The following is a 23498-nucleotide window of genomic DNA, read 5'->3' on the forward strand; positions in this document are numbered from 1 at the left end:
AAAATGGCTTAGGGTTGATATAATTGCAATGATAAACAATTGTCTTATCTTCCTAGTTGAAGATTTTACAGAAAGCGTCTGCTAGTGTGGCACAGATTCAAGGGAGCAAATGCGCTTGTGCGTTTGCATTGTTCCAGTTTCCAGTTGTGCACCGTATGAATATGTTCAGTCATTTGTGTGAGCTAACGAGCGCACGTTTGCGTATCGGTGTCAGTCCGTGGGCTCGGCAGCCAGATTGAACCAAGGCTCGCGTGCCATCTGAGGAGGAGGAGGGAGGTGGGCGTGGGGCGAGGAACAGGTGAGAGATGCGTGCTCCCTCCACCGCTCCTGCACCTACTAGCTTGCGTGGGTGTGCGGGTGAGGCTGGCAGTCGGGGCTGGGGGGGCGGCGGGGCCAGCCTGTCGGTGGGAGTGACACCTGTTCGCCGCTGTCCACCGTGTCAACATTACAGCTGCTCTGCTTCCGCTGCCTCAGCCCTCTCCTCCTCGTCACAGCAGGCCGGGGAGCGGCGAGTGGGACCGGCCCAGATGTTGTAGCATGCGGGGAAGGAGGAGGCTTTTTGTTAGGACACAGGCACTCAGTCAGACAATTACTCGAACATCAGCAGATTGCCTCAGCGCCACTAAGGTTTTTGTTAAGTGAGATGACTGGGACAAGATGGTGTGTGTTAGCTGGCTGGCAGGAGCCACGTACACACACAGCATTTTTAGAATCAGTTCAATAGAGCTTTTGTTTGAAAAGTAATTGTAGGCAGTATTATTGTTCTGTCTTGTTTGGATCATGGAAAATTTATATAATTAGTAGAATGTTTAAAGTAATGTTTATTATTAAGTAGAACAGTGTCTTACAAACCTATAAATGAATTATATTGTTTTGATTTGTTGTCATATAAATGCTTATGTTTCTGGTAACCTAGCAAAACGCCCCGTTCATAAAAATGCCTGCTGAAGCATCGTATTAGCAAATGCTTGTTTGCATGGATCAGGTCTTGTTTAACCCAGTTACCCTCCCAAGGTCCACGCGACTGGGCTGAAGCGGCTGCAGATGGAGGGGTCAGGGAGAGGAACAGGCCTCGGTCAATAGGCTTAGAAGACCATCAGGGACTATTGATTGTGGCGGACAGTGAGGCCAGCACTGCACTAATTGTTTCTTTACTAGCCTGTGGCAAAGACAACAGTCACGGGCAGAGACTCATGAATCTTACATCTGTTTTGTTGCAAAAGTACCAGGAGTTAATAGCCTTTGATTACCGAGGGGTTTGTGGGTGTGTGTGAGTGTGAGGGTCTGGACGCTTTGTTTTTGTTCCACAGTGTGGCCCCAAAATCTGATTAGACTCCCTGTGTTGTGAGTTAATGTTAGGCTTGGATTGACTTCTTTTTAATTTGGCAAATCCTATTGTTGTTGGGTTTTGAGTAAAGAGCGTCATAAGCGCTATTGGATGTCACATCAGTATATAAAAAGAAATGGACTGTGATGCTATGACATCGTTCCTGTTCAGTTAGAAGCTGCCAATCAGCATTTATTATGCATCAGTCTTTACATTTCCTTCCTCCACTTACTGTACGTTCTTTGAACAGCTGTGCTTCCCTTTTTACGGTTCTGTTTCTATTTTTTACAGCTGTGTTTGCCAGTTTCTTTATTTACCCTTTGTTTTAACATAGCTGTAAATCCCACAGAGAAACAGTGCAAAGTTCAGGATCACAGTTTGTTTTGTTTGCAGCAAAATGTGGTAAATTAGGTGTTAAATTTAAACGCTGTACCTAAAATTACTTAGTCATAATTAATACTAGCCACACATCATTCAGTCAATAATATTAAATTTATCTCCAATATTCAGTTGTCAATACACATTATTTCTATGCTGTTTACACTAAATCGCCATTTACACAAAGAGTTACACATATTTCTCTGTGCTCTACTGCACATGCTCGGCACCACTGTCAGTCTCAGAGCTCCTGTGCATCTCGTGATCACAAAGAGCTGGCGCCCTGCACAACGCTCATATCTGCCATTCTAACCGCGCTGCAGTGGGCGGCCTGAATTCAGCTGCGCGCGCTTTGTTTATTGCGTACAGCAGCAGAGTTTGTTTGTGGCCGGCTGTCACGGCGGCCGGCCTGTTGTGATGAAAGACATTTGGACCTTCCCATCCATTTCACATTTGCTCCAATCAATTATTCAACAGGACAGCCAATTAAAAATGAGGGAGAGCGGTCAGGGCCTCGCCCCCCGAAGGCCGCCACTAGACAACTCTCTCCGTGAATAATTGGTGCAATTAATTTAGCATTGAGCAATAAAGAAGTTCTCACTCTCCTCTCTCCCTTTGTCTCTTTCTCTCTCTATACACTGCAGAAGCCATCACCACACCAGTCATTACAGACACACATCACAGGAAAACATGCGCCCGCACAGACACACGCACACACACACACACACACACACACACACACACACACACACACACACACACACACACACACACACACACACACACACACACACACACACACACACACACACACACAGCAGTAATAATAGCAGAACATTCAGGATCTATTGTACAACATGCAGGTGAGGCCAGAAGTGCCAGATGCAATTTGCCCTTCGTTTTATTTGCGGCGATGGAGTCTCTATGGAATGGAATCAAATCTTTTTAGCGGGCCTGGATCAAGAGCACGTTAAGAATCAAAAAGCGCCAAACGGATAAACTAACAGCTAGCAGGTCTGTTGGTGGGTATTTGCTTTATAATGATCACCAGCTAGCTGCACCACTTTATGCAGCTTGTTATTTCCCGGCCATATCGCCTGAAATTTAGTCGCACTCGCTAACAGAAACACAGCTGTGCCCTCTGGGACGCACACGCATTGTTGGGACGCAGCAGGAGAGAATCTGCGCGGCGTTTCAGGAGCCTTGCTCACAGAATAAACTATTGCCGTACCGAGGAATTATTCCATTTACTTGATTCTATACCATTCGCCGTCTTATTGTCCCTTATCTGCAATTATGGTTAATTTGCTGCCCTCGCAAGACGGTGCCTGTACGAGTAATGACACCTACGCCAAGCGCGCACACACACACACACACACACACACACACACACACACTTGGAAACCAGCAGACTCAGGAGGAGGGTAATAGTGACAGCTAAATCCCACAACATCTGTGATTTATTCAATCACAGCATAGGCATTATGATAGACCCAGCGCTCTTCTCCCGTTCCTGTTCTGCCTCCTCCATTCTTTATCGTTGTTTCTTTTATTGATCAATCTGTAAGTTCTGGTAAAGCCCGCCCACCCCCCACCCCGCCCGGCTCTCCTGATGGCGAGATTGACAGTTGAGTAATTCCACTGTCGGCGCTGACTGACACATGGTAATGGGAAGACTTTTCTGAGCGGCATTACAACACAAAATAATTTCCAATTTACCGCTCATCAAAGGCACCCTTGCAAAAAAAGAGCATGGCGAAGGATGGAGAGAGAGACAGAGGGGAAGACAGAGAGAGAGAGAGAAGGGAGGAGGAGGGGGCGGAGGAGGGGAAGGGAAACACAACAGTGGATTTATGGCTTCAATTACTGATATTTCACATTTAGTTTAAAGCGGCATGTTTTTGTAATGTGACAGGCTTCACTGGATTTGAAAACCTCTTCAGACCTCTCCACTACGCCCCCCCCCCCCCCCACCCCCCAACACGTTCTCCTCTCTTCTGCCGTGGAGATAATGAAAGGACGAACCGAGGTAGGGAGGTGGTTGTGGAGTTGAAGGGGGAGGTTGAGGAAAAGAGTGATAGCTGTGACTCCTGAGCCTCTTTAGAGCCAAGGAGGGAGGAAGACAAGGCCTGGAGCTTTGATGTAGATGGATTTGACTGCAGCTTTCCCCATCATTCACTTTGTGAGCCTCAATCTCTGCCTCACCTGCCACTGGTGGGATTTACAGCTGTTCCGCGCTCATCACTGATGGACTTAAACTATCCCACGATGGTCATTGGTGGCTTTCATTTGTTTCTAGTCCTTTCCATGCTGCTGGTATCAGCACCGTATTTAAGTTCTGTCGGAATTCTCTTTTATTCGGACACATTTCTGTATTTTGGTGACTTCTAAACTGGGTGCTTGGCTTAATTTTCAAGACTGTGAAAATTAAATTCAAGTGTCGGTAATATACTTAAGATGGAACAAGTGAGTGCTCATTAGTCATTTGTTTACAAACAGGCATCATCACTACAAATAAACACTGATGATTCATATTCATTGACTTGAAGAGGATGAAGAAGAGACTGTGTAACCTACACTAAGTGACTTAACTATCCAGAGACAACTTAGCTAAAGTGAAGCTTTAGTCATGCGCTAAATGTTAAGAAGACCAACAATCACTACACAAGTAAACAACAACGGACCATCAGTTGATTGATTCACTCTCCACTGGTCTTTGGAGGGTTGGTAGCGAATCAAGTGCTCAGCCGCTGATAATGAGTCAAAGTGCTACAGGTACAGTAAATAAGTGTTCATGTCTGGCAAAGGAAAAATGCAACTGTTATTTTAACATATTGGCCATATATTGTCGTTGTTTTTATCCCACTGTCTGACTGAGAGTTGAGAGCGTTAACATTGACCTCCATCATAACTTCCGTCAATAGAAAATAGGACATTTACTTTAGCAAAAGATACATTAGACCTGTTTACACAAGATTGTCAATGCAGCAAGTATAAAATGTGTACTCAAAGGATGCTGCAGCTTCATCGCAACTTCTAAGTATAGTTTCCTTCACCCCGGGGAGCTTCCAAATTACAACGGTGAGAGTAAGGTCAGTGGACACACTGTAAATCCAACTAGCAGTGATATGCACTGCGTGGTCCAGTGGGTATGTGATCCCCAGTGGCGCTGTCTCTTCTCTGGCCTCTCACACACACACACACGCACACACACACACACACACACACACACACACACACACACACACACACACACACACACTGCTGCCTGTCACTCTGTCTGTCTTCAGCTGTTGCTCTATGCTCAGCGCACCTTACGGGTGCATCCGGGTGTGTGAGCCTAAGCATGTACATGTGTGTGTACCTATGTGCACGTGGGTGCCATATGTCTCCCTCCCCAGACGCGGCTTCGTATCAGCTCCAGAAAGCAAAGGAACAGGGCCAGCAGACTAGCCGTCACCCACTGTACGCTGCAGTCAGCACACAAGCCCTCAGTAACTGAGGAAAACAAGCTACCTACCAAAGAGCAATATGCCAAAAAAAAAAAAAAGGTAGAAGGGTTTTTATGCATGCATGTGTAATCCCGTGTGGTTTTTTTAGTTCTGGACCGTGACACTTTATCCGTCCTCTATTAGAATCCCTGAATCCAAACTTGTGGTATTCAATCATTTTGATTAAAAGCCGCGGTCTCTAACAGAAGTGTTGGGAGTGGAGCTGCACGGCGGCCTGCCACGTTTGAGAATTCATATATTTTCATAAACTTTTAACAATGTCAATGAGACACGTCTTCAATCTTTGGCCGCGCGACGGCAGGGCATTCAATCTTTCTTTAGCTTTTCGACAGAAAATTTGAATACGAGTGCAGTGTTATTAATGTGACAGTTCATATGGAGGGCTTCATGGGGAAATTTGCGAGGGGGGTTTTTATTAGTTTTGGAGACACTTGAAGCAGAGAGCGGAAGAAGGGGAAGACGCACGCTCCGATAGGTCAAATGCAGCTGGGGGTGGTGGTGGTGGAGGGGGGGGGGGTCCTCTCCGCGTTCCCAGCTAGCGGCGAAGTTAACATTTTAATTTTGCACGCCCAATTAACAACACTAACTAACCAGAGACATTAATTTCTGCCGCAGCTTCAATATTAGAAAACCGAATACGTCGGTCCCGTTGTGAATCTCTTATGTATCACTTTGTTTGGCGCCCCCCGCCTTTCTCAATTTCTTTTTTATTGAAGTGCAGTCAAATCAATATCGCTCTAATGCTGATTTATTCAGGCGCATACCTATCTCTGCTTGACTCTATTTTAAGTGGTAGGTTCAGGGACGTGTTTACACATTGGTCAAGCAACACAACTGAATTTAACACTTTACCTAACTTAGGTTTTCAGCTGTTAGTTGTTCATGTTTATTCTAAAGTGAGCCTCCAATGAGTAATTGAAGCAGGACGACTTTGAGTGTATCACGTTTGGATTGATGAGAGGTTAAATTTAGCCTGTTGCCGTGCAGCGCGTCTGATTGCCCTTGATGCAGTAAAGAGCTAACCCCAGCTAATATGAAATGGTTTGTCAATGCCAGATCAATGTGTACATCTTAAATGAACGCGGGCTGGCTGCATAATCCATAGCAGTAGGTACCGTAGGATGGAGCCGCGCGGCGCTGTATTGAGTGTCCGTTGTCTTTGACACATCTTTGGTGTCATGGGTGGTGCCACAGAGGCGCCGGTGAAACAGACCAGTCCCCATTCATATAGCTTTTATTACCATTCTCTGGTTACACACCGTGGCAACGCATTAACTTTACTGGTGTACATATCCATCCATCAATAAGCAAACTCAGCCTATTGACCACCGCATTGTGCTTAAATAAGGCCCTCGTGTCTCTGTACTTTCCATTCAGTTACGTGTGCATTCATAGAATTCTGTATAGATGTAGCTTTGAAGTTGCTGGGTCTTTTGTTTTCTAGCTGATCAGTAGACAGTTCCTGGTTGGAAGGGTCTCCTAAACCCCAACAAGTGTCTTGCAGGAGTTAATAGTAGAAATAAGTCTTTTAAATAAAGTTATGAGCAATTTATCTTAAAAGTCAACCTAGAAGCAGAGCGGGTCTGAGAAGCTGTACGGGTGATTAGGTGGCGGTGGATCAGGCCCCCAGTGTTTCGCGCCACCTTTCCAGGGCAGCAGCAAACTTGTGCATCCGCACAAACTTCCCACCTGTTTTGTTTCCTGCCTCGGCCCCGCGCGCGCTGCACTCAGACAGGCGAAACAAATGTCATGTTCGGGGAACGGCGGCAGCGCGCCGGGTGATTACATGCTCCGTGTCTCCTGCTCGTCTCTCAGGCCTCTCTCGCCCAAATAATCCGTACAAACGCCAGGCAGCCAAGTATTTTACAGGAACTTTCAGCGGCGCGCGACTATTTTAGGGAGACTCCGCCAGGCCTATTGCGCCAACACAGTGAAATAACAGCTGTATCCTACTTATTCTGACAGCTTATTTTTTAGAAACTTCTTCCAAACTAGTTCCAAATCAGTCTAGTGTTTATTAGCTCATGTATTGAATGTCCTATACCTCCATCACAGAACATGATGATTTGCTGGATCTTCATAGTTATATCACATCTATTTTTCACATTGCATCATCATTTGTCCTATTTGTGTCAGAAGGCCAGACTAACCCCCGTTTACCTTTATCTGTGCCTGAACTTGCATGTTGTTCTTTCGGTGGCGCCGCGTTGTGTATGTGTAGGTTCCAGGTACTTACACCGCTCCACGCTGTCTCGCACACAAGCCCGTGTAATGCTTCTTTCGCTTGACTTGCGGACCCTCCTCCGCTCTGAGCTGCGTTTCTCTCCCAGACGCTGCTTCATATCATCGGCCTGTTTTCAGGAAAATGGATGGAGTCCGTCCCCCCCAGTGAAAACCTGGCCAGACACCGAGCACTAACCCACTGGATAACAGATAGACACAGACACTCCACATCCCTTTTGGGGATTTGAAAAAAAAAACAGAGGAGATGGGGGGGGGGGGGGGGGGTTGTCAGAGTCTGTCTGTGTGTGTTGTGTGTGAGTATATGCTTGTGTGTGTGTTCCTAGAGCGATCGCGTGGTCGTTTGTAACCCTGGCACTCTCATAGCACCTGCTGCCCAGCCCAGGCAGCCCAGTAATGATGCAGACTGATGATGTTAATAAGAAGAGGTGCCCCCCTCGGCTACAGGGCTGGAACGGGACACACGTGCCCACTTATCCCCCCACACACACACACACTCAGACGTATACGCCGATATGCATACACGGGCGGGCCAATGCAAACAAGTGTATGTCAAGCATTCTGCGTGGCGTCCTGTGAGCCCCCACCCTTCACACACACGCGCTGCACAGCACATTGCAGCCACTATTCTTCAAGGCGCTCCTGGCAGACAGGCCGTACGAGGCAGGAGGCGACGGAGCTGAGAAACACTACCTCACTATCTTTATAGAGATAGAGAAATAATAATGGAAATAAAAATGTGCCAGTGCGTGTGGTGGAAATATCTCTGCTGGAAGGGAGAGAGGGGAATTATCACACATAGCGATGTCTTCATGCATGTAGCAATGCTTTGTCTATTTTTATTAAGAGATATACATCAGTAATTGGTGGTTGATGTATGGTTTCCAGGCTGCACTTGCTGCATGTTCATGGATAACAGCCGTCCTGCGCTGTGGGTTCAGATGTTTGTGGCCTTCAGAGCTCAGTCTTTCCTCTTAAGAGGAGGCTGGAACCTGGCAAGTGCCGGTCGGCGCCGTAGCTACTTTATGGCTTCGCTCTGCAGTGTCTTCTTTTTTATTTTGCCTCCCAATCCGGAAGACATGATGGAGTTGCCGTGTTTATTCCGGCATTGTCAGCACAGCACTGCGCGCACACACACACACACACACACACACACACACACACACACACACACACACACGCGCACGCACGCTCCTCCTCTCACTATCTCTTCTCTCTTCCTCTGTCTCTCTCCGGTTCCCCCTCGCGAGGTAAACATATTTTGCAGAAAAGCTGACGGAGAGCTTGTTTTAACAACCTCAAGGTCAGCGAGTCAAAGCTTGCAGTCGTCACGCCAGCCTCGCCGCGTGCCGGTGGCCTCTGTGTGTGTGTGTGTGTGTGTGTGTGTGTGTGTGTGTGTGTGTGTGTGTGTGTGTGTGTGTGTGAGCGGGCGTGTGTTACAGCAGTACGGCATCTCCGTGGCAGATTTATACCTCGCCGCGCACCTTCAATAATTCAATAACAGGGCCCGTGTCTCATCCCAGCTCTCAGTGTCATTATGGAACAGGGCTAAATGCCACCAGGCCTAGTCCATCTCTTTGTCGACACACACACACACACACACACACACACACTGTGATGCTTTCTTCTTGCAGTTAAGCAGCCTGTCTCCGGCTGCAGCTGCTGTATGTGTCATATTAGGGAACCTTTTTGATTTCTGGGCACAACCATTTTGATCAAACTTATATTTTTTCTGTTCCCCTTCTACACGGGCAGCACTATGTAGTGGCCACAGTTGCATTCAACCATGACCAGCATCGAAATCAGTCGGTTCCACCGCTGCCTCACCTCTTTTATGGCCTGTCGATGTCTCCTCCCTGCGGTGCGAGGCTGTTTTAACCCCCCTGACCTGTCTCTCTAGCCCTGCTTAGCTGTATCCTGGACATCCGTGACTCCTCTGGTATTACGGAGCTCCTTCAATCTCTCCCATTGATCCGGTTTCCCCTCCGTTGCTATGCGCTTCAACCTCTCTCTGACCCATCCTCTACTGCCTCATAGTCCTGTCTAGTAATGTGCCCCGTGCAATGCCCTCCCCGCGCGCCCGCGTATGTTTGTGTATGTGCACGCGTGTGTCTGACCTGAGTGATGAGTGGTGACCCTCTGGCTGGCGCCTGGCGTCCTCCTCACTCCTATTGATTAGATCTGAGGTTTCATACAGTAGCCGCCTCACGTGACTCTGTCATTTACTGTCTCTCCACGGTCTCTGACCTGTCTTGCATACGCGCGCGTACACACACACACACACACACACACACACACACACACACACACACACACACACACACACACTTCCAGGTACGTTTATTATGAAGCACGCATGTGACTGATGAGCTTGTTTTAGTCTGTGCTAATGAAGGCAAAGCGGGTTAAAGGGCCAGATTCCATATTGCGTGTATGAACACACACGGGCATCCAGGAAAATGAGTTTAATTAGCAGACAACAGATGCAGCATGCTAACTGCTCGTATCATTTAGCTTATAGCTATGGGATGAGTCAGCGGCGGAGTGAAGTGTGAGCGAGGGATCAGAGAGAAAACAAGGATACAGCTGTCGATGTTAATGCGCATCTTAGCGTTTGATTTGATTTGATGGAGTGCGATTTGTGAGTCTTTGATTTCTCAGCGTGCCAGGTCATTTCCTGCCCTCACAGCCTTTGGTAAAGTGCGTCCTCAGAAGAAGTAGACCTGTGTGTGTGTGTGTGTGTGTGTGTGTGTGTGTGTGTGTGTGTGTGTGTGTGTGTGTGTGTGTGTGTAGTTGCCTCCTCCACTCAGTCATTGCCACAGTAATGCTCAGGTTAAGTGTAGTTGCAGGCTATTATACATCATTAGGGTAAGTAAGGTTTAGGCAGCGCGGCAAGAGAAATGGACTCCTTCAGAGGCTGCGCTCCTCAGCGGCCACGGCTTAAATACAGTCGGGGCCGACGTCACACACGCACTTGTGTACTGGCATGAAGTGCTACGCAGAGAAAGCACCTCGCCACTTACCCGGCCAGTCACTCACAAATCACCCTGTCAATCAGATGGTTTATAGAGGCTAAAGCCTCCTGATCGCTGCTAGTCGCTCGGCCCTGACTGCCACTCGCCCGCCACGCCGGAAATTAAAGTGTCCGTAATGGAGAGATGTGAGTGTTTTATTGTGTTTTTACATTTAATGATACATGTTAACGCCGGCGAGGCAGGATTTAGAGTGTGCTAATTTCTTCTAAGCATATCAATTAGAGTCATGCTGCTAGATGAGCAAGATATACTGTAGCCCTTTCATTAAAATTAGAGATAAGACATCTAGAATGATAAATAGGATGCTATTCATTTATGGCTCATTGTAGCTGTGATTAATAACCAGTCAGTCTTATTATTTCTGGTTCTATTTAAAAATAAATGTAGTAGTAGAAGGTTTTTTGTACAAACAAGAGAAGATGGAGACAAACATCATCTATTACTGAATTTATGGATACTGTATGTTTAAGATTCATAATCTACTTCTTCTGCACCCAAACTCGGTTTAGTGTCTGATTTCTGTTGTAAAGGGTTCTGTGGCGTCTTCTACCCTGGGAATGAACCTCCACCTGGGTTTAAAGACACAGACTGTCTGCATGGCGAAGCCACGGGAGGTGATAGATGAAGGAGGGCAGGAAAAAGACTAATTGTTCTCATTACAGAACAAATAAAAATCAATACCTCTCAAAGCAAGAGGGAGTTGGTGGTGGTCTTGAAGGGCACTGTAGTTATTGCATAGGAGTGGATTTTGTTGGAATTACAAGCAGCGGTGAAGGCGCAGTGAAAGCGATCACATTTGAATGCTAATTCCGATAAAGGACAGTTAGATTAATAGATGTGGCGGTCCAGCGCTGCCACGCACCCCCATGGAAGCGGGGGGAGTGTTTGAGATTGAAGTTTTAAATGCAATCCAATGAGAAAACACCTGGCATGAGGGCAGATATTTTCCCAATTTTTTTAAATTAAAGCAGGAAATTGTATTACTAGGGGAGCATATTTTACACAGGCAATTACAAGGTCAATACATCTTCAACATCCCCCTTAAAGTCTCCTATATTAGTTCAGGGATTTTGTTCTAGTGTTTGAGTTAAATTAACTATGCAGAAGCTTTTTCCTTCAGTGCTGCAGATAATTATAAATTACCTGTATTTCAAAGTTTAGCTTGACTACAGCCACTACAAAAAGAACCTTATTAGCTTTAGCGGAGCGCTAGCCAGTCCTGCATCCTAGTGTTGGTATCAGGCCTGAAATAGCTGTGACTGTGATAATACAGGACAGTGTCAATGAAATCTACAGGAGTCATACTTTAAGTGAATAACATACTGTAAACAAAATTTCTTTGTAGTGATCACCAACATGTGTGCGTTTTGCTAAGAGAGTCTGGTCTGGTTTGGTTTGATTATCAGACACATGACAACACACTGTACTTCTTTATGTATGTGTGTTTGTACAGTGTGGGTTTGTACTGTATGTGTGACTTCATACGTACCAATTTAACGGCGTTGTTCAGCAGACTTTGATTTACCTTAATTACATAAAGAGTGTAAACAGCATTGCTTTTTTCATGAATTCTAAATAATTTCTGGGGTTTATGTGTAAAAACTTTGTTTAAAACAGTAAAGTTGTAAAAAAAGCACCTTTGAAACCTGAAAATATAAATACATTATTTTATAAAATGTACAGTATATAAAAATATAAATAATAATAATATATTATGATCAATCTCAAAGTTATGAAACAAATACAGGTAGAACTGAATTAAAGCAACAAGAGGCTGTCTGCAATATTTTTGAAAAATGCGTTTTAATAAAAGGTTCCGACCGGCAAACTGCTTTTTACTGTAACGTGTCGATGCCAATCTGCACAGAGTTTCCTCGCTGTCGGCTTGTTTTCCTCTGATTTAGCCTGTCTTACGGTCGCGCAGACACCGCACTGTACGATAGAAATTCAACAGTGAAGCAAATTGGCAGAGCCACAGAGGGCGGATCGACAGCGAGAAGACAAGCTGGGATGGAGGCGGAGAGCAGAGGAGGCAGTGTGAAAGACGGAGAAAGAGCGAGATGGAGATGATGACGGAGGGAGCGAGCGAGCGGGCGGGCGAGCGAGCGAGAGAGCCTTCGCTGGTTTATATAACATCTCCAGGATGGTCTTTGGCATGCGTCAGGGGGCTGAGCCATCAATCACTCCATCTGTGTAAAATCACGAGCTGACTCCAATATTGCTAAATATTTATACTGTCACATATACACAGGCGCGCAGATGAAAAGAGCCATTCATTAGGGCCTTCTCAGGCCTGTCAGCCTGGAGATGGAGATTAGAGAAGCAACCTCCCACCGTGACTGCCTCTCCTCTCACCGAGCGCCGCGGCCCTATATATAGAGCCATCAGGACGATAAATATCTGCAGCATGCCTCCGTTAGGTAAATACCCAGTAAATATGGCAGCGAGGAGGCAGAGCCGTGCCGACCTGTGTGTTTAAGTGTTCCTATGCGTTGTTCACAGACGTGAGTCACAGGAAACAATAGGGACCTGTGCACGTAGTGTAATCAAGATAACCAGGCATTAGTGATAATATGGGAACAATAGGTGGCTCTAGTGCATTGACGTGTAGTCTATAGGCTGTGAGTCAAATACATGTAACCAGATAGTGATTCGGGACCTTGATCCACCTCAACCTGGTTTGGATCTGTGACAGACGTGGGAAATCGCCCATCGCCGCATGGACGGCCCCTAATTGGCCCACCTGATCCAGGTGATCAGCTGCGTGTTGTTCTCCGGGCGGCTGCAGATGGCAATTATTTACACACCGGTTCTAAAATAGGTCTGTGAAATGTATGGAAATCAGTGGCACGAGCTCCAGTGTCCAAGGGAAGAAAGCAGGCAGCTGGCGCCACGTGTCATCTCACCTCGTCGCACGGCAAAAGCGCTGCCCCCCACTCAGAGGCAGAGTAAAAAGATGGCCATTAGAGACAGAAGCTATGTGACAGTCATTTCATATGATAATGGTGCATATCCCCCTAGAAGTCCCTGACAGTGGTTCCCTGACGTGTTACACACACACAAGTGGCAGGAACGGTTTGTAAAGAATGAAACAAGGCCAGCGACTGGAGAGACGGCTGACTTCCTCCTCTCCGCACGGCAGCCTGATCAAGGTCAGGCGGGTTTCACAGGCGGCTTTACCAAGTTTAGCCATCTGACAACCACTTCAGCTTGATGCCTCCGTGTCCTTTACTCATTCTAGTGGCACATAAATCACAGAAAACCCGTAAAAGAAAAGTGGTAATTCAACAATTAGGCTAAAACGAAAACAGATTCTTGTGAAAATGGCTATAAATGAGTGTTTAGATGCTGAGGGTGGTTATTGTGTCCTTATGTCATCTGAACACTTCAGCATGAGAATGGATTTGTATTTTATATGATTTAATATCTGGAGAGTTTCTCAATATAAAAATACAGTAGTATCACAAGTAATAGTATTCTAGACTGAACAGCTAGAAAATCATTTTATCATTTTATGTTTGTTTTTATTATCTTAAAGATACCTCAGCATGTTTAGAAGTGCTAGCGGGACAAAAACAAATACTACCCTGGTCTTTATATTTTAAATCAATCAACAGACTGAACTGTAGAGAACCTAGCAATAGTTATTATTTACCACTAAGGATTTTAGCTCTTTACTGGTAAAAACATTCCCTCCCCAAACGAGGACTTCAGTCAAGTTTTATCCGTGCCTTTGTTTTCCTCCCAGGCCTCTGTGCTGACATCTTTTGCATTCTGCCTCTTTGTCTTTGTCTGTGTTCTTTGTTTATTCTCCCTCTAACCCCCCCAACCCAACCCAGTCCACTGCGTCTTGATTTCTCCACCCAGTTTTTGAGAAATTCTGAAGCGAGCCATTATGTTGCGATTATTCATTTCATCCGCCTTGACGGACCTCAGATCAGCGCGCAGGCGAGGCCTTGGCAACAAAAAGACATCAGCAACATCATCTTCACACTGTAATTATGAGAATGGGGGGAGAAGGGGGGGCGGGGGGTTCATTTTGATTAGCGAAAAAGCTTTTATTCTCAAACTCACATCCATAATTAATCATTAAATCATGGGAGAGTGAGTGAGAGGGATGGATGCGGGGGGGGGCACGGTGAAAGGAGGATGGAGGGATGGATGGAGGGAGGGTAGGATGTAGCAATAGAGAGAAAGGGAAACGGCATGTAATTATCTGCAGAAGTTCGACATCCCCAGTAAATCCACAGAGCCGTCTGACATGGCTAATTAAAGAAGCAATCAAAGGTCCACCTCCAGAGATTTTGAGAGAAAGACGAGAGAGAGCGAAACAGGCCAGAGATACTGAGAGGAGGCCTAATGGGGAGAATGAAAGAAGGGAGAGGAGGGGGGGGAACTGAGGAAGAAGAGGGGAAGAGTGTTGTGATCTCTCTTATTGTTTCACATGTCAGCCTCCTCTCTGCCTGGATCCTCTCTCTTTCCCTCCGCTCGCATCTGGCCATCACGCGGCCATCACTTCTGACCTTCATCCGAGCGCAAATAGCTGTGATTTACAGCATCGGGGAAATAAGTGGAGCGCCAGCGAAAAAGTAATGCATTAGTCATATCTGGTTAGTCATTTTTAAAGTTGAAACGATGCGTCCGGACGCTTTTCTGGGCCACGCGTCCAGTGATGTAACCCGCAGTCATCAGGTGCGTCGGGCCTCACTGGCGCTCGCCGGCCGCTCCGATGAGGCTGATCAGGGCTTTAGCAGCCGCCCACGCCGGCGCGGATCTTTCAGAGGGACTTTCCTGCGAAGCCGCCTCGTCTTGTGCTGAATGCACGGCAGAGCGGGGCCTTTGTGTGCTTGAAAGCGCGCTCCATCTGGTCCTCCCAGGAAGTAGCCTGCTCCCGCGTGGCAGAGAGCGCTGGCATGGGTTGAAAGTCTACAACTGTATATGGAGAGAGAGCCCCCAGAACCAACAAACAGTCCCCGTGGATGAATTCAGTAGAAATACAGCTTAATAATAATAAACCCCTCCACTTTGTGCTCAATTCAAAGATCATGACTCAAAAAAATACCTTTTTCTGTCATACTGTAACTAAACCGATGGTCCAAGATGGAGAATTTCATGTAGAGGATGAAGAACATAATGTGAAGAGAGTTTTTTTCTCCTCTTCACCTTCCACCTCTCGTCCACCCCTCCTCTCCCGGGGACGGACCTGAGGGACAGGGGGTGGGGGTGGGGGGGTAGCGTGGACCCGATTATACTCACACTCAACTCCTCTGTCAGCAGAAAAAGAGCTGAGAGCGTGACACTGGCCTGTGTTCTCTCTGACCACCGCTACGCACTCGCTCGTCCGGCACCTCCCACTTCACTTTGTGGTTCATGGAGCACAGCGCTGACCATCGACTCGTGTGTCGACTTGTGCTGTTGCAGTGTTCAGAGGTTTGTGATTATCAAGTTTGATCTGGCATTTAATGAAACTATGTGATTATTTTTGATGGAACGTTTTGAGTTGAACTGAAGCTCATGAATTTACTTCTCTAAACATTCTCTAAACATTACATCACACGACAGAGAACAGAGAATGACATTAAATATGTGTCAGTTTAGCAGATTATGTAAAAGATTTTCACCTTTAGCTTCCAACTCCAGTCACTAATGGATTCATATTTCCCTTCAGAACCCAATCGGTGTTAAAGCCCAGAAGGCCCTCTGTCAGTCTGTGCCCTCATTCCCTTCTGTTTTTTCGTCCTTGGGCGACGTTCACTGAGCCTCCATCTCTCTCTGCCTCGTCCACCCGGTGTCAATCTGGCCGCTGTATAATTGGTTGTTTTTTGGGGGGCCGGCCTGTCCTCGCCGGCGTTGATTCATGGCGTTTGTAAAGGTGACAGCGGCGGCTGTCCTCACCAGACGAAGCGGAGCCGTCGCCGGCCGGACCTCCGCTGACCCGCCGGTGCGCACGCACCCCCGCAGACACGCCGTGCACGCATGGCCAACACATGCCGCTCTGCCTGAGGCCTCGTGGGGGGGGGGGGGCAGGTAGGATCAGCATGTACAAAAGCTGCATCGGTGCATATACATTAATTAACATCTGAACATGAATAAAAAAGCTATTAATATTGAGGTTTTGCAATAATATAAATACGTGAAATGAAGAATAAATTAAATACATAACATAGTAGTAGTAAATATACTGAATAATACCAGCACTCACTTTTTGCTATTTTAGGTACATAACACTAATTAACTAATTAAACAAGTGAATGCATGCTAGCAAAGCTAGCAATTTAGCATTTCCTAATAAAGTGACACAGACACATGCAGGCCTTCCCCACTGACCTGGATTCTCTCACAACTGGCACTTTATCTACTTAGCAGTGTCACCTTCAAACGCCTGCAAAAAGCCCCCCGTCCGTGACAACCCCCCCACAAACACCGGCCACGTGTGCCGTGTTTAGAGGTCTTCGCTGTGTTCTTAAGGCACCACGTCTCTAATTGAAGGTAATGGCCTGGTAAAGCGATTGTAAAGGATATTGTGCTGTAGTATCTCCGGCTTTTTCATGGTCCCCACATTGACCTTGTAATTGATTTGGTGACTGTGTTTTGTTCTCCTCTCTTGTGTTATGGTTTGATACAGTGTAATTGACCCGCTGGCTGCGCTGCCTATTCAGTCTAATTTCTTTGTCTTGCCCTTCTGAGCAGATTAGGGTTTATTATGGTGAATACTTCGAGGGGTTAAATAACCAAAATAACCAGCTCGGCGTCCTCGCAAGTGCACAGTGAGAGTCCAGTGAGCGTGCGGCGCTGATTACATGTGCGGGTGAGCTCCTATTTGCATCGAGCTGACCTGTGTTGCAGCGAGCGTAATTGATTGTGTGTGCGCTGGTGTCTCGGTGTTAAGGTTAATTTCTCTAACTGCTGGTAAGTGCTGTCTGACCGCTCCCCAGGCGGCCGCTCCGAGCTGAAGTAATGCCACTTAGAGGCCCCGGGCCCCAGCCGTCGTCCAGCGCATTGATCCGCTCATCAATAACCGCGTCTGTACTGTACGCTGAGCGGAGAGGCTCCTCGCTAACACCACGCTAACGCTAACGCTCGGTAAGCCGCGGGCCGGGGGTCGTCTGAGGGTTTAAGTCTCCCTCGTCTCTGACATCTACCCTGCGTTCTCCAACCAATCAAAAACCCACTTTCAGTTTATTGTGCACGGCATTGGCGTTCAGTAAGTTCACACGTCGGTGACTGATTACGACTTACGCTTCCCTTTTTCAACACCTTTCTGATGCTGCTGCCTGTCTTTGCATTGTTTTCTGCCTGCAGGTTTTTTTATTCTTCTCAGGGAGCCTCCATCTTGTTTCAGATCACAGCCAATAAAGCATCCCGCTTCTCCCTCTCTCGCTCTCTCTCTCGCTCGCTCGCCCTCTCAGGCTCATCCTCATTCCTACTTCCTGTTAAAGGAATCAGTCAGTCAGAACACTCAAAACACATATTAAACAGGCATCAGCCTCTTGCCGGGGCCAAATCACGCTGTTCAAATGTTGTTCTTCCACCGGGAGCGCAGGACAACTGAAGAGATGGGATCTGCAACATTAACTTGATTCACGGCCGCGGCGACTGAGTGACACTCCATAAACCTCAGCGGGCCGCCGCCGGGCCCCGCCGACAGCGCCCCGTGGCTAATGTGACACACACACACACACACTGGCAACGCACAGCCTCCCGACACACAATGTGACAGTGTGCGCGCACACAGGGGAAGGCTGACCTTAACATTCCACCCACATATTGACAAATACACGCAACATGTGAATGCAGAGAACATTCATTAGCACATATTTGGCACAGACTGACAAAACCAGGCTTTGCCAAGCTGGACATTCACACACAGTCAAAAGATCACACACTGAAATCTTTTACACACACACACACACTCACACACTTACAAACAGCTTTTATGGTAATGCAGCAGAAACTGCGCAGCCAATGAGTTATTGTCCTCTCCAGCCGACCTCGCGGCTCCCAGTGTTTCGGTGTAGGCAGTTCGCTCGGGCCCTGTAGCTGCGTGTAAATAGGTAACCTCTGCTGCTCCAAATGCCAACCTCCTCTGGCTGCCTTCCCTCCACACACTAACTACCAGGCTTGTCACTTGAGATACAAAACAGAGTCTGAATTGATATTTACCACGCCGACTCCTTGCTTGTGTTCTGCAGCATCACCCCGTGTGCAGATTCCTGCAGAGCCACAGCGTGTACATTAACAATCACAGCGATCAGGGCTCCTCCGCCTCGGGAGCTGGTTTCACCTGTTGTCCAACTAACCCCCAGACGCGACCTCATCCACCTCCGCTCTTGAGACCACACTCTCCCAATCGCAGTGGTCGTTCTGCTCCGTGCTGATTTCTAACTTCCCTCCATTCACATTAACGGTAGAAAACGAACCTCATCCTCGGCGTGAATCAAACCGGTGGAGAAAACAATCTTGAAATGTCTTTTGCCCAGAGTTCTTTTCTTCTTATCTGCTCCCTAAAATAAACCTGGCAGGTGCAGACAGGTGTGGGTGTAAGTGTGTGTCGATGTCATTAAATAACTCACAATCCAAACATGTTCTCATATTCTCACTTTTAAGATAATGCCACTTTCTGATGAGTTATCATACTGTACGCCAAAGTGTGAACACGAGCAAAGGACAGATTTATACGTTTGAGTCACAGTGAAGTAATCTTCTGCTACTCCAGACTATTTTTTACACCTGGACCAGACTGAAGTGTCATTAATGGATTCGTGTCTCGTTATAAAAGGTCAGAAAACACTGTATTTTGGCGCTTTAGTAATTACCTTAAATCTCTCCAATTGAATTCCTGGCTGTCGCTGCATTTACCTCTTTCACTCAGAATGTAATGCTTTGATCTTTGCTTGCAGCTACTAAAGAAAAGTGTATTTCTTGACACCAACCTGTACAAATGTGCTTCGCTGTTTCTTTGAGATGTTGAAAAGGGCCTCAACGGGTAAACGTTCACTAGTTCCTCCGGGTACGAGCTTCTAAACTGGACCTGCGGTTGCTTTTGCCACTTGAGTTGAAGGCGCGACCTCCCTGTGCCTGTTTGCACTGGAGGAGGACAGGGCGCAGCCGGGGAACAGGCTGTGAGTGGTAGACTTTCTGATCACGCTGTCGACCACGGAGGTGGCGGAATGTCAGGCGGCGATCGGGCCGTCGGTGATGGATGAGTCTGTTCTCGTATGAACGGAGACGTGCCTGTCTGTTACCCCTGCAACGGTCCACAAATCAAGCAGAGAAAAAGCGGGATACTGTGAAAAGTTGATCTCTGTGGGGGAGTGTTTGGAAGTTTCATGTGGCTAAACTGTTGTAGAATCTGCAAAACCTCGGGTGAAAAGAAAACAGTGCAATTTAGGGTCAATGCGCTTCCTCTGGTAATAATGTGTGCCTTTAGTTTTTGTGCACTAAGTTCAGCTCTGCCTAGAAGCTGAGGTGTGAACAAAGTCCTCCCTTCTGTCCCGAAATCCCATTTTTCTGCATAGATTAGCCTACAAGTGTCTGAGCCAGGCGCTGTTTAAACAATGGCATTTCTAACACTGTTCCTATCACCTTGGAAACGCCATGGCAACCCGTGATCTGAGAGGGCACAGTGTGGCTCAATTAGCACCAGCCGTATCTCTCTGCACTCTTCCGCAGCCTCTCTCCGTCTCCTTTCATGCATTAAGTGACACAAATATGTGACGCGTTGCATCACCTTTTATATCAACTCGGCTTTTCCCTCGTTTCTTACAGTGACGGATGCAAAGCAAGCAAAACGTGCTGTAAGATGACGAACGCGTGCTTCTCTGTGTGCCGTAATTGCCGTGATTATTTTAGTCTGTGGTTCTGAACGTCTTTCCACAAAATTATTTCTATTTTCTATTCTATTTGAGTCACAGTTTAGCAATGCTTATCCTTCAAACTGTGAAATTGGAGCTATTTTAAATGCTTTATTTTAAGTGTCAGTATCAGCAAAACATCAAAGTCTGAAAAGTAATGTCGGCTGTGTGTGTTCCTCAGGCATCGTGTCCAAGTCCTTCGAGTGCCGTCTGAAGGGCCAGGGGGCCACTTTTGTGGAGGCCGAGTCCGTCGGCTCTCCCGTGAAGGGCTCGTCGGAGGGATCCGGGCCGGAGGAGCAGGTCCAGCAGGTCATCATCATCCAGGGCTACGGCGACGGCGACGTCTCCATCGACCAGGCCCTGGAGGAGTCGGCCGCTGCCACGCTGCAGACGCTGGCCATGGCCGGACAGGTGGCCGAGGTGCTGCACATCACCGAGGACGGGCAGGTCATCGCCTCGGGCCGAGAAGTGGCGTCGGCCGGGGCCCACCTAGCTGGAGGCGGCACCCAGTACGTGGTGCTGGAGTCGGGGGAGGCCCGGGAGGAGCTGCGGGCCGCGGCCGAAGGGGGGGTGGCGGTCGCGGCCGCCGGACACGGCCACGTTGTCAGTGAGTCGTCCACGGCCCTGGACGCCCTGCTCAGCGCCGTCAGCGAAATGGGCCACCAGGAGGACGCGCGGGGGGAGACGGCCGCGGCCCACGAGGTCCCGGGCGCCGAGAGCGGCGAGGCCGAGTCCAGCCGAGCGCGGGCGGACGCAGGGCGGGAGCCGCGCGGGGTCCCGGGAGCAGCCCGGGAGGACATGCAGGAGGTGCTGCAGCTGGCGGCGTCTCAGATGATGAAGGAGGGTCTGACCCAGGTCATCGTCAACGACGAGGGCACCCACTACATAGTGACGGAGCTCGACAACTGCACGCTGCAGGTGGAGGAGGGCGTGTACGGAGGTGCGGGCGACGGGGAGGTGCAGCAGGTGGAGCATCAGGCCGGAGAGGAGATGGTGGTGTATCTGGACGGAGCCCCTCATAACATCGTGCTGGAGGGCTAGACAGAGAGGAGCTCACACACGAGTACATTTGTCTTCTCGTTCTTTAGAATTGTGGTAAATCCTGCTTAGGTTCAATCTTTGCCAGTTCTTCCTCCTCCCACATTTTTTATTTCACCCTACTAGATTATTTTTCCATGACTGTCGTCCCGTCTTCTCTTGGGCTTTACTAAACTCAGGTTAAACATTGTGTATTCACTGGCCGAGGGACTTTGGTGCTGAGTGGGTTTGCATCTCAACCAATCACAATGACTCTATATTAACTACTTGACAGGTAGTATGGGAGTAAACTGTTTCCTTCCTTCTATTTTTGTACAAATACATCTTATATGGTGAAAACAATGAGGAAATACAGTTTTTGTTTTCTTCTCTAAAAGTGTGATTTATTTCATTTCTTTTGTTCTTTGTAGTTATTAGTATGAATCAGTAATTTCATTGATTAAAAACAATTCAACAAAGAATCAAAACAGAATTTATTGTGCTTTTCATCACCTCTGTGCTTCTGGAGAACCACTAAAAACATTTACGCAGGTTTGTTTGTGACAATAAAGACTAAGCTGAATTTATACCAACCGGTGTCCAGATTTATTTATTGTCCCAGTCTGGCGTTTCCTGTTAGTTGACTGCGGTGTAACGTATAGCAAACGGCCAACATCTCGGGCAACGTGCACGTGCATGCATCAACTGATGGACCCCATCATGCTTTCTGATCACTAACACAGTCATTATCATCACCATTATCATTATCATCATCATGATCACCATCATCCTAATCGTCATCCTCTCTTCTCTCCCCCATCAGGCCCATTCTGTTCACTGCGTACAACACACTCATCCTTTTTTTTTCTTCTCCCAGCAGTATTTGGCTCTGGAGGGAGAATCAATATTCATTTAGGCCCCTACACGGGCCTGGTTCCTGATGGAGTGAGTGGGAGAGCAGTATGACGGCTGCAAACACAATGGCCAACTGCTGAAACTAGGGAGAGAAAGCACTCATACACACCGAGGGCATCAAAAGATCATCCCTTTAACACACACACACACACACACACACACACACACGCACTGAGCGAGAAGGTGGGCTGAGAGAGAACGTGGCGGAGGAGTGGGCAGGAAAAATGAGAGGATTACAGATGGATGTTGAGAGAGGTGAGGCTGGAGAGAAGTGAAAGAGCAGTGAGATTCGCGAGCACACAGAGGCTGTAATTTCACATAACACCTGTCTGCCTTTCAGCCTGTCTTTGTCTCCTGCTCCCAGCCTCATGTTGCATTTATAAACTTACACAGTCTTCTTCGTGGCTTTTTTTTTCCCCCTCCCATTTGGCAAAGACGGGCACATTAAACAGAGGTCACGTTTTCTGTGCGAGCAGCTGTACGCGCCTGCAGGGACGAGCGCGAAGTAAAGTTTTTTCTCTTTTCACACCCACAGAGCGGTGAAACAGTAAAAAACACCAAAGAAAAACGTTTCGTTATAGGATTTAGCATTGTCGTCTGTTACCAAATAACCATATGTTGCCCGGGATGCATGTCAAAATACCCTGGATGTGTGTGTGTGTTGGAGATGGTGGGAGGAGGTCAGATATTTAAGATGCTTCGTGCGACCTGAATTCATTAGCAGGATAAATGCATTCTTTAAATTAGGGAGAGCGAGGAGAAAGTCTCACTTTAAATAAGTGTAAGTAAGTTTGAGCAGGAGTTCATTTCCGCCGCGTTCGTGGCCTCCATTAACATCCTGCTCCCTGTTGGTGCTGAATAGGAATGTGTGTGCGCGCGTCCAGGCCTGGACATCACTCCGCACGTCTGGCTGAGTGGTTGTGTACCGCTTTGCGCGCGTCCCCGCCCTCTCTGTGTGTCTCCCTAATCAGAGCTGGATGGCTCATTATTAACGGCGGCAGGCCACTCGTGTGACATGGAAGAGGGAGGAATTAGCAGCTGTCGCCCGGTGATGGGTTCATTTCCTGACAGGCCCCCGACTCCGGAGGGTCCCGCTGCCGAACGACCAGGCGGCTGATGGAAACCTGCCGCATGACGCTTAATTGGAGAACTGGAAAAGGGCAGAGGTGGAGGAGGGGGGAGGGTGAGAGGAGGGCGAACAAGTGGGAGCGAGGGCGGG

General features: G+C 47.7%; 1 protein-coding gene across 1 annotated transcript in view; it reads left to right on the top strand.

Annotated features, from left to right (window-relative positions):
- znf407 (zinc finger protein 407) overlaps positions 1-21957 on the top strand; it is a 117713-nt gene extending 95756 nt beyond the window's left edge. Inside the window, exon 10 of the mRNA XM_029129375.3 lies at positions 20529-21957. Coding sequence (XP_028985208.1) covers positions 20529-21388 — 860 coding nt within the window. The 3' untranslated portion in view covers positions 21389-21957. The remainder of the gene's footprint in view (positions 1-20528) is intronic.
- Positions 21958-23498: the final 1541 nt, after the last annotated feature.

This window comes from Betta splendens, chromosome 16 (assembly GCF_900634795.4).
Source record: "Betta splendens chromosome 16, fBetSpl5.4, whole genome shotgun sequence".
Lineage (NCBI taxonomy): Eukaryota > Metazoa > Chordata > Actinopteri > Anabantiformes > Osphronemidae > Betta > Betta splendens.